We start from the raw sequence: 11,649 nt of genomic DNA, 5'->3' as shown, positions 1-11,649 counted from the left end.
GGCAGAAGACATGAACATCGATATACATCCGCAAGTCAATGCCTATAATTAAATCTTGGACAACATCACTGTAATGTAACGGCATCGAATTCTCAGGTCTGTTCTTTTTAGCTCAAGTTTTTGCACAGTTCATGTTTCTTCCTTTTCTCTTCACGTTGCAGAAAAAAAGAAAAAAAGATGAACCCTGCAAGAAGTTCAGCTAAAACGAACAAGCCTCTCGTCGAAGACGGTGTGAACTAACGATCGTTTAATTACCGAATGTAACTGTCAAGTCACTCACCGGCCACAGGTAGCTCCTTCGTTTTTTCGTCGACACCATTTTCTCATCCGTCGACTCCTCCATTCCTTCGTCGGGCACGAATTAATCTACAGTCGATTGTTCACCAATTAACGCGATAACTAGCCGCCATCAAGCGCTATCGCGAATATCGGGAAACGATATTGATTATTGATCGCTGCTAATTATTATCACTCCGCGGCAATCAACCGTCACTCAATTCGGTACTCTGTGAACTCCGATCCACTTCGACTGCTTCACGACACACGCGATGTTCGAGTCTCTGGACAGACAAATAACGGGAGACGAGTCGCCCTAAAACTTTCGAGATCCGTTAGGAAAGATCGAACGACGGCAACTTCACACCGGTCACGTTGCGCGCTGCCCGTGGCGACCGTCGACAATAATGAGAATCAAGAACACGTTTTTAATCGGAAAGATACATACATGATGATGAATCTTCAAGTCGGTCGTGTCACAAAGAATGTGCGAAACTTCCAGATTTAATTGCTCTCGGTCGAAAAGTATGCGGCGTAATGAAGAGAAAGAATTCGCTCGGTGTGTACGACATGTGTCTGTCCAAAGTATCTCGACGCACTTCTCCCCACCCCCCACCTCATCCCACTTCGCGCGTGTCCGTTACGGAGTGAAGTTACGCGCGAGTCAATGTAAACAAGGCGCGCTCCAGCCGGCTGGCCGGAGTCAAAATAAAACTCGCGAGCTTGTATTTTCGGATTACATTCCAAAACGTTCTCTCCGACAAAAATTTTATCGAAATCGAAATATATATACAGTACGCACAACGTACTATGGGTCTGTTCTGTAGTTGGACTAGTAGTATTTATTTTTGGAATGTAAAGAAATAGATATACAGTGAGAACAAAAAGTATTTGTATAAGGAAATTGTTTTTATAAAAAAAGTCTTATTTATAAAAGGAAACATTAATTAGTAATTTTATACAATAAATATATCATATTCTAACATATACAAATGAGCTTCGCATGTATTTCTGATATTATAAGCTAAATTTCTCGACTATATTAATACTTTTTGAATATTCAAACAATGGAACTTTTAATTTTCGCTTATTTTTCAGATGATATATTTTCTATAATTAATACATATCTTTTTGATATATATAATTTTAAGAAATGTACAGTCTATTTTATACTTTGTGAATAAATTGTTAATTATCCAAGAAATGATCATCAATTAAATGTCGAATCGATGTCAAATTAATGTTGAAATCATTGTGTCGATATCGATTCGACTCATTTCTCGCTGGATAATATTTAATTTTAAAAAATAAAGTTTTTTTTAAAAAATATTTTCTCTGTACGAATACTTTATCTCACTATACTCACTGTATATATTTGATATTTGATGACAACAAAAAAGAAAAATAATGGCTGCGTTCAATAGAGAAAACTAATCAGTACTTAGTGATTCTTTAATCTCCTCTTGTAGGGCACGTAGAGAAAAAATAAAAACACTTTCATTATATATTCCGAGCGGATGCAATCGATTGAACATACACTTAGAACCTGATCGGTTCAGCCCTTATTGAGATCCGATAATCTTGATCTGACGCAACTCGCCGGTTCGCGTAAAGCCGATTCTACATTAGTTGCAAGCTGATCGCTTTATTGCGACAGCCAACATGAAGCGTTGATTTCAAAATGCAAGCTTCAGATTGTTGGCTTGCAACTAATGTAGAATCGACTTTAAGGAGACATGTTCGTGTCTCGCTCCAAGACAATGTTTCCAAAAATAATTGGTTTCTATACTGACATTGTTAGAAATGTAATCACGAGTTTTTTTACATGTAAATGAACCTCGTGATTATGAATGAAATTAAAAGTAATAAATGATTTAACTGAAAATTAAAATTATTACAATAGTTACTTAAATGTGATAAACATGAATTTATGAACATTAAATTTAATGTACTTTTAATAAAATTTTATGAAAAGTACATAAATTTTTATGAAAAATACATTAAATTTTATGTACATGTACACGAATATATTTTTTAGTTATAAATTCATTAAATTTAATGTAATGAAATTAAGTTCAAATTGTGTAACTTAAAAGTATATTAAATTTCATAAAATTTTTAACAGTAGATTCAGCGAAGAATTAAAGGCAAGAATCAATTATATTACAGAATCATTAATAATCCTAACGGATTAATTATGTTTGCTGAGCCAATTACCAAAGAATGTTCTAATGCAATCTAATGCAAGAATAAAAAATAAATATTATATAATATTGAATAAAATTTCTCTCGGAGAAGATATTTTGAAATGCTATAGGAGAATAATGCCAAAATAAAGCTTATCAGTTATCGCGTGATTTAACGCGAATAATGCGAAGTCGAGCGTTGCCGTTCTATTGTGATTGAGAGGAAACAAATAATTTTTGTGGATGATTTGAGCGCGATACTATATACTTGAATGCGAAAATAATATTCTACTTTTTATTAAAATAATTTGCGATGTTATTACATATAAATTGCTGTGCTGATTAGAAAGCGATAACAGTAAAAAATATTGCATTTTTGAGATAATGAAAGGAAAGATCATAAAGATTAAAAGCTTAATCTACAATGTGTTATTTGCTTCCTGTTTTTCACTTCCTGTTTTTTACTTCTCGTCTTTTTCTTCTTTGCGATCGTTTTAGCGATAATTATATTTCTTATCTTTTCTAAAGTTCGTCAATCTTTATCTCGGATAACAGAAAACAAAGAAACAGAATAGAAAGAAAAAAAATAAAGTGATAAAAAACAAGAAATAACACAGTAAACCGTACACTGTAAATTAATCTTAATACATTTTTGAAAAAGCACTACATTTGTAGCAGCTCATTTGCTTATAAAAAAGTGTCACAACTTTAATAAAAGATGAAACTCTTAAAAATTAGACACTGAATTTTAAAAACTCATGATACACAGTTTTAATGGAAAAAATATAATTAAAAGTATAACAGGATGGAAATAAAATAAAGTTATAAAAATTATGTACATTCACTCGTAATTAAAACTTCTCAATTTAGAAATTTAAAAATACTTCACTGAAACATTACTAACTTAGAAATGTATTACTTGTATTAATACAGCATTATGTAATAATATCGTAATGTATTTTAATAAAAAATTAATTAATTTTGCAAATGTTAAATAATGTCTACATATTATTTTTAAATTTTTGGTATATATTTTCTTTTCTATTTTTCTCTTTAATCTCTTTTTTTCCATCACTTTCGCATTTTTGCATATCGGATGTTTAAAAAATCGAGTGTTTTTCGAATTTTTGACGCGCCCTTCCAAAGGATCGCTTCAAAAGCGATTTCCTAGGGATTCTATCATAATCGAGTGATAGGCAACCCCAGAAAGAATCGCTTTGATTATCCGCATTCAGTCGTGATTGTCATGATTCGCGCGTAGTTCGTGCAAAGTAAAGGCTATGGCATACAAAAAAACTTAAAATAGTAAAACGTAAGTAATAACCAATCCAACTTATCCAATACATTGATTTCCTTACTGCTTACGTCTTACTATCTTAAGTTTTTTGTATGCCGTGGTCTTAACGAAGAATGGAATCATCGACAGTGAGAAGTAACGACGTCGCATCGATAAAGTGAATGAACGCATCCGTTTGAATGACCGAATGTTTCCATTTGTGATTTAATGTTGAGTATCATGGTAAGTCTTATGCCTGTTCTACAATAGAGATCGCAAGTCATAAACCGTAAGAAATGGGCCAATCGCAGTTGTATATGAAAAAAATAATCGACTATGATTGGCTAATTTCTTATGGCTTGCGATCTATTATAAAACAGGCTTTATGCGTGGTCTATAATTGGCGTTTTTCAGCAAGTAAACAGTCAGACACGAAGTAACACAGTGAATCATTTCATCCTTTAACGCAAACAACGAGAATATAATGATTCACTGTGTCTGACTGTGTCCTTATTGGAAAACACGCAATGACAGTAGCAATAGCGGATAAGAGTAAGAAATTGACCAATCACAGTCGAATGTGAGAAGAATTATCGACTGTGACTGGTCAGTTTCTTACTCTTACAGCCTCATCCGCTACTGCCATTGTAGACCACGTATTAAAACACAATAAGTGAGTCTTAAGGACTATCATTTTCCATAATCCCGGATCTACAATAGAGTTCTAAGCCTTAAGCCATAAGAAAAATGAACGAATAGTCGATTATTCTTCTCGAATTCGATTGTAATTGGTCAATTTCTTACGACTTAAGGCTTAAAATACCTATATCCGGGGTGATGCGTCATCTGTGGAACATATAGAACAAAAATAATTTTGCTATAAACGCAAAAGGCTTGCAAGATTTATTTGTCCAATTTGTTTACTGTTTATAGCAAATAAATTTGTATATTTGACAAATATTTTGAATTTGTTGCAAATAATAATTTTTGTAGCGAGTACAAAAAACATTTTTAAATATTTGTTACACCTGCAAATAATTTTCGATATCCATATTTGCAAGTAGAATTTGTCATCATAGTATAGGATTAGCATTTATAATAAATTTTTTCTTTTTAAGAAGCTTGATGTAAGAAGTAAGAAATTGATTAATCACAGTCGAATGTAAGAAGAATAATCGACTATAAATAGTCAGTTTCTTAAGGCTTAAAGCTTATTATACTTATTATGTTTCGGGATTAATGCTTTGAAGCATTTTTTGATCGGTCAATCGTAAAATTTTCTCTTCTGATTGGTCCAATGCTTCGAAGTATTTGTAGTAAACTTTAATTGCACCCTTAATTGCATAAAAAAAGAAAAGAAAAGAAAATCATGCACATAGAGCCATATATTTGATATAGGATTACCTTCCTTTCCACAGTTTCATAAGAGGCACCATTATTTCCCGATTTCTCGCGAGTTCTGAAATTTGATCTTCGAACGATTCTTTTATTTTTATTTTTTTTCTTTCTTTTTCTGACGCGAAAAGTTAACGTGAAGAAAACTTCTCTCGTGTCATTCTGAGGACGCATTCGTCGAAACGACAATGTATAAACACCAAGAGGTGTTTCTCGATCTGCTCGCTCATCGTTCATAAGATCGAAGCTCGAGGTGGCTGTCTGCGTGTCGCGATTAATCCTCCCACTCCTGAATTATACCTCTCTTTAATTTCCCCAAGAATCCAATATCTAAGTAGTTTTAATTAAATTTAATTAGCGCAATAACACGTCGACAATATTTATTATTTTTAATTTAAGTATCTATTAAAATAAAGACAATAATTTAACGTGGTTTATTTTATCTCATTATTAATGCACGAAATAATCCGTCGAAATGAGAAGTGCTCCGCCAATTGCATAATATTGTGTATCGATAGGGAATGAGAGGATTAATGATAAAGCGGAGAGTCGTGTGGAAAATACGAAAGGAAGAGAGAGAAGGAGAGAGTACACGAATAATTAAACCGCAACCGACCGCGGACGTTAATTAGTTGCATAGCAATTAGCAGTAAGTGACAGATAGATGAACTTTATATTATCGTACACCTCGCGCTAGAACTTGGCGTAGCACGAGTTTTAACTTGACGCGCTAATGTTACGCACTTTGGCGACGATTATTATTATTATTATACTGCGCATATGAAGGCGCGTGCCGATATAAATATATAAATATATATATAATTATATATATATATAAAGAATATGTTATATATATGAGAGATGAAAGGAAAAAAAGAAAATGTTGCTAGCTAGCGTTGTAGACGATACAAAGATGGCTTTAGTGTATATAGTTTTGTAAAGTGTTAATTATAGTGAGGAGAGATTTATGATTATATGTATAATATATACATAAACAATACATTGCGAAAACGTATGAATTCGTACGTTTTCCAATTGGTATCATTAATTATGAATTCTCGTTGGCGATTGAAGAAGCGCGTGAAATTGGTGAACCGTCTCATCGTTTCGTTAAACATAGCTGCATTATTAATATATCGTAAGGCCGCGAGGAACGTTGACGATTACGTATATAATATGTGATATACGCGTGAAAAATTTTAAGCTGTCAATAGAATGTCCTAATATTAAATATTATAGTGCCATTACACGATTTTCTTCGTCACTCACCTCTCTCGCGTTTCACAGAGAGCAGGTATATTGCATTATTTCTATTTTATTACTTCAAAGTCCACTTTAAGTAATCTATAAATTGCGTCACATTATTATACATTCTATTTATAATTTTATATGTCGTATTTACGTATACGAAAAACATTTGAAGAAGTAAAATATATCTATGGAATATTCGCATATCTGAAATGTATATTAAAATATATACATTTTTAAAAACTGAAATATATCATATGCATAAGATATAAAATTATAAATAGAATTTTAGCTTATGAAAATTCGATAAATCATGGATTTCTAAGCAAAGTGGATTTTACATTTATAGCGTATCTCAAAAATTTTCCAGGAAGAAGCAGCCATGAATAAGGTAAGAAAAACATTCTCGTACAGAGAAACTTTCATAGTATTATCCATATAGAATACTTTTCATAGTAAGCAGTGAAATTACGCGTATTACGGTCAGACTTTTATTAATTCGACGATACTTATACACATTCACATCCCACATTTAACGCTGTATGTAGAATGTCAATATCAAGCATGGTTTACAGTTTCAATAACAGTTACAGCGATCACTCGGACAATTCGACGGATAACGCATGCAACGTCTCAGGCAATATTGGTCTGCTCCAGGTTTATCGGCGATATCTCCAATAGCATCGCAAGTGTTTCTGTAATCATATTGAAACAAGAATCAGAGAAAAATTTTTGAAAATACGAACGCTAAAATGAAAGCCATAATCATTTAATTCTTTAATCCCGCTGGTCCGTTTTTATTTAGATCTATTTAACAAAATGTAATTTATTTTCTGACTAATATTTAAAAAATCTTTTTTCTGGTATTTGATAACTTTTTCTGATAATGTAAAATCTTTTTCTGCGAAAATTATTTATCTTTTATTTTTTTAGAGCTTTTAGTCATATCTACCTAAACAATGATAGTATAATAAATTTGACTCTCAAAATGTAATTTATCTTCTTATTAATATTTCATTAAAAAATTTTTTTCTCTAGTATTTGATAACTTCATTTATTATCGTTAAAATCAAATTTCCGTGAAAATTTTTTATTTTTTATTTTTTAAAGCTTTTTAATCATATTGACCCAAATGATATGATCGTAGTAAAGAATAGACTAGCAGAGTTAATGCAATTCCGAGTCAATAACAATTTATTGCTTAAACTCGCGCGCCGATCAATTTAATGGATACTCACAGGCAGTGACAGACACCAGGCGGACAGTTTGACGGGATGCGAATGCAATTCACTTGACACCAATTGGTCATATTCTGCCTGTATCGATAAGCCGCAGTTGGCTCGCACACTTGAACTCTGAAATCATGAAACCCATGCACGTGCGTGTCGTATCGACAACAATTGAGCGTTTGACGCTGACACGCGCGCGAATTAACGTATCCTTTTAACACAACGATTCTCACCTCAATGGCCGTGCGAGCGGCGCGGTGGAGTATTTCGGACTTATCGAGTACAGCTCGTAAAGAATATTCTGATACAAAAACCGTGGCGGTATCCCACCGGTACTGGTGACGATACTCACGTCGGCGCAGTTACGGAAAGTTTCTGGTCTTCCACATCCGACAGCTTCCGTACCGTTTTCACAAGTGCCCCACATGTTTCCTGATAGTAAAACAGACGTGATAAGAGATCGTCCTCAAAGCGACATAGCCCAGGGTAGCAAGATTAGCCAATAGTCATTTTGGGTCGGAATCCATAGTCCATTCGTTCTTAATCTCAAGATAAGCTCAAGCAATCTCTTAAGATGCTAATATTCTCTGATTGATTCATGATATTTCAAGCTTAAGGTCATCTCGAATGAGCAACGTCTATGGATTCCGCTCTTGATATTAGTAATTCAATCATTTCGAATTGGTGACGTCATGTTACCTACACTGTTAAAAATTTCATGAAATTTAATGTACTTTTAAGTTACACAATTTGAATTTAATTTCATGGCATTACATTATAAATTTAATATATTTATAACCGAAAAGAATATTGCATACATGTGAAATTTAATGTACTTATTTTTCATGAAACTTTATGAAATTTAATGTACTTTTCATAAAATTTTATGAAATTTAATGTACATATTCATTGAAGTAACTACTGTAATTTTCAATTTGGTTTTCAATTAAATCATTCATTACTTTTAATTTCGTTTATAACCACGAGCTTCATTTACATGGAAAGGAAACATTTCTAACAGTGTACTTAAGATATAATAATGACGTTATTTTTTTGATTAATTAACGATGTCATTTATTTATCCATTCTACGATGTCCCAAAAGAACATATAAAAAGTCAACAAAAAATCAAAATGATTTAATTTTGAGATAATTCTTAACTTCTCAATAAATAGTCAAATTTTGTAACAAAAAATCATCATTTTGATTGCCATCAAAATAAAGTCAATTAACTTTCTCTTAACTTGGTGCATTTCTTAGGGTATTTATAACGTGACATCGATACACTTTGACATCGATGGATAGCCAATTAACAACGTACTAATAACGTTATTAGTGATCAGTTAATAACCTCATTCATTTATGCTGTTAGTAACATGAAAATAAAGACATATTTCGACATTGACTTATGACTGTAACAAGTCCATGGATGATATTATAGTCCGTTCTTATTTCAAGACTATCTTAAGTAATGTCTTAAGACGCTAATACGGTCCTCTGATTAGTTCGTGACTTCTTAAAACTATAATTAAGACAGTTTTGATTATTGACAGATCTGACTATGAATACCGGCCACATGTCATTTTTATAATGTTTGAACGTCACCTTCGTCATAATTAAATAAGACGACATCTTGCTACCTGGAAGAAACGGGGAGAGTAATGCACGATAAAATTTCGTAACCTGTGTAATAGTTCCACTGAATGACGCATTGCGAACACGTTATGTACGATGGTAACGTTACCATATACTTAATGATGCCTTTTTTTCCTGTGTCGTGCGGAATCTCAAAACGGACGTCCTGCGTCCCGGACACGTACAAAGGATAACTGTGCGATTAAAATATATTAGCGAAAGCAGCAGTTGCACGTACCAGTTGTAGAGATCACTTACGAATCGAAACATTCTTGAGTTGCTTCACGCGACGGATCGTTATTAGGACAAAGATACATCTCGAATCTCCCATAATGATTGGCTGTAAGTTCGATTTCCACCTCGATTTCCTTTAAACAGATTATACTGATATATGTATAATAAAACGAGTATCATAAGTCCACAAAAAAGATACTGAAAAAAAATGTTGTATCAATAATATCATTTTCAATAATATCATTGAAAATAATTTTGTTTATTCAATGACTTTATTAATGAAACTACGACAAATATTTTATATATTATCTTGTTTTAATAAAATTTTATTTCTTTCATTAATACTATGTTGAATCAATGAAATTATTTTCAATTAAAATAATGCTGTTTACAACATTGTTTTTCAATAAAAAAGAACAGTCAAAATAAGAGCCAAACGCAGATATTAGAGAAGAGAGAGTTAAAAGTGTATTGTTGAAATATCATATAACAATTGCGAACGTTGTGGCTGTAATTTCGGTTTTTTTTTCAATGCAATAAAAATTATACAACAAATGCCTTTTTATTTTGATTTTGATTATTATAAGGTTCAGCAGGTGATATTTTCTTCATAAATTCAACGAAAATATACAACGAAATAATTGTGCTAAAATTATGCTTTAAAATTTGCATGCATTACATTGATGTACGAAAATATCAAAAGTTACATTACCTGCCCCAAGGTGTAGTGTCGAACGATGATCCCATTTGCGAACTCACCACCGGCTTCGTGTGGACGCTGACTCGAATGATATGCGTCTCCGCAAACGCCGCACTTGCCTTTATTCTGCTCCCAATGTACTGATGAACAATAGCCATCGTCAATATTAGCTTTAACGCCGAACATCCGCGATGATTACAGCGGATTAACGTAACTTGCAAGAACGAACCTGCGTATCCACCGCAAAAAAGCTCATTATCATTGTAATTGACTGGATTCGGATAGCCGAACCGCCACATTGCATTTCTTGAAGGCGGATCCATTAATCTTCCATGGCCGTGGACGTCGAGTACCTTTTCAAAGGTTCGTGACAAAAGGTAGGTTTGAGAGCAAGAAGTAATTCAAATAATTGTGTAAAAATGAAACTGTTACTCTGCGCCTTGCTTCGATCGTGCTATACAATGCAATGCCATTAAATGAGCGGCCTCATTAACTTTTACTCGCGTGAGTGAGATATTAAGGGCGCGTCTGTGAGAAAGTGCTGCGAAATGACGAATTGTATGAGGTTGGGCGTATTTAAGGAGTATATTGAAAAACGAGTTGGTCGAGCTTTCATTGGCAAAAACAAGGCCTTTCGGACTTTCTTAAAATGTATATTCATAAAAAGGCCTTTGTGCGATCGAGAGAGTCGAAATTCTTTTAATAATCTTAATGTCATTCACATAATTTAAAAAAAAAAAAATCTTACTTGCATGAAGAAATGTAATACTACACACACGAGCAGGATATTGTTTCGTTGATGCCTGATAATCATGTTTTCCTGAAACCATAGTATTTGCCACAATTAATAAAGTATTTCCTGTTTATTCGTGTTCGGTTGAAGAGATTTGATTTTTAAATAGTGAATGAATAATACATGTAAAATATAGTATAGAAAAGCTATTATTTTTTATTATAGACAGATAAAAACTCCATTACGGAACAAACGAAACGATGCAGTGCATCATTCAACGTCGAGCTTTATGTTAACTCGGTCAATTATGAACTTCGTATTCATCTCGCATTTAACTCCTATTAGGAGAAGTTTTCAGGGGCACGAAAACTTTTCCAAACTTGGAATTAGACATTGTGACCAAAACTTCAATCGCATAGTAATGAGTTCCGTCTTCAAATGATGGGGAATGAGATTACAAAGAAACAAGATCGTGCCGAATGTCCTTGAATCAGCTGGTAGAAGCCAAATCTTGCGTAAGAAAGTGAAGCAACGTGTATTGTGCCACTGGTATCATTACAACAATAATGGCGGGACGTCATTGGCGCTTATGTCACATATTATCAAGCGATACACGTAGCATAGGATTAGGATCGGCGCCAAGGATCATCCCGGACATTTTTTCAGCAAATAAAGAATATAAATTTTTATGTCGATGTTTAGAAGAAATTAACTCTAATAAGCTTACCTTTGGGTCA

General features: G+C 33.1%; 1 protein-coding gene across 2 annotated transcripts in view; it reads right to left on the bottom strand.

The window, feature by feature from the left end:
• Positions 1-6,800: 6,800 nt before the first annotated feature.
• LOC108693114 overlaps positions 6,801-11,649 on the bottom strand; it is a 9,217-nt gene continuing 4,368 nt past the window's right edge. The window contains exons 2-9 of one of the 2 annotated variants that reach the window (XM_018201822.1): positions 10,928-10,999; positions 10,409-10,532; positions 10,192-10,319; positions 9,504-9,613; positions 9,294-9,439; positions 7,844-8,042; positions 7,620-7,736; positions 6,801-7,076 (exon numbers count right to left, since the gene is read on the bottom strand). In XM_018201822.1, the coding sequence (XP_018057311.1) occupies positions 6,959-7,076; positions 7,620-7,736; positions 7,844-8,042; positions 9,294-9,439; positions 9,504-9,613; positions 10,192-10,319; positions 10,409-10,532; positions 10,928-10,993 (1,008 nt within the window). In that variant the 5' untranslated portion in view covers positions 10,994-10,999 and the 3' untranslated portion in view covers positions 6,801-6,958. The remainder of the gene's footprint in view (positions 7,077-7,619; positions 7,737-7,843; positions 8,043-9,293; positions 9,440-9,503; positions 9,614-10,191; positions 10,320-10,408; positions 10,533-10,927; positions 11,000-11,649) is intronic. The other variant, XM_018201823.1, reaches the window with a different exon arrangement.

This window comes from Atta colombica, unplaced genomic scaffold (genome assembly GCF_001594045.1).
Source record: "Atta colombica isolate Treedump-2 unplaced genomic scaffold, Acol1.0 scaffold88, whole genome shotgun sequence".
Taxonomy (NCBI): domain Eukaryota; kingdom Metazoa; phylum Arthropoda; class Insecta; order Hymenoptera; family Formicidae; genus Atta; species Atta colombica.
This window is presented reverse-complemented; position numbering and strand designations above follow the sequence as displayed.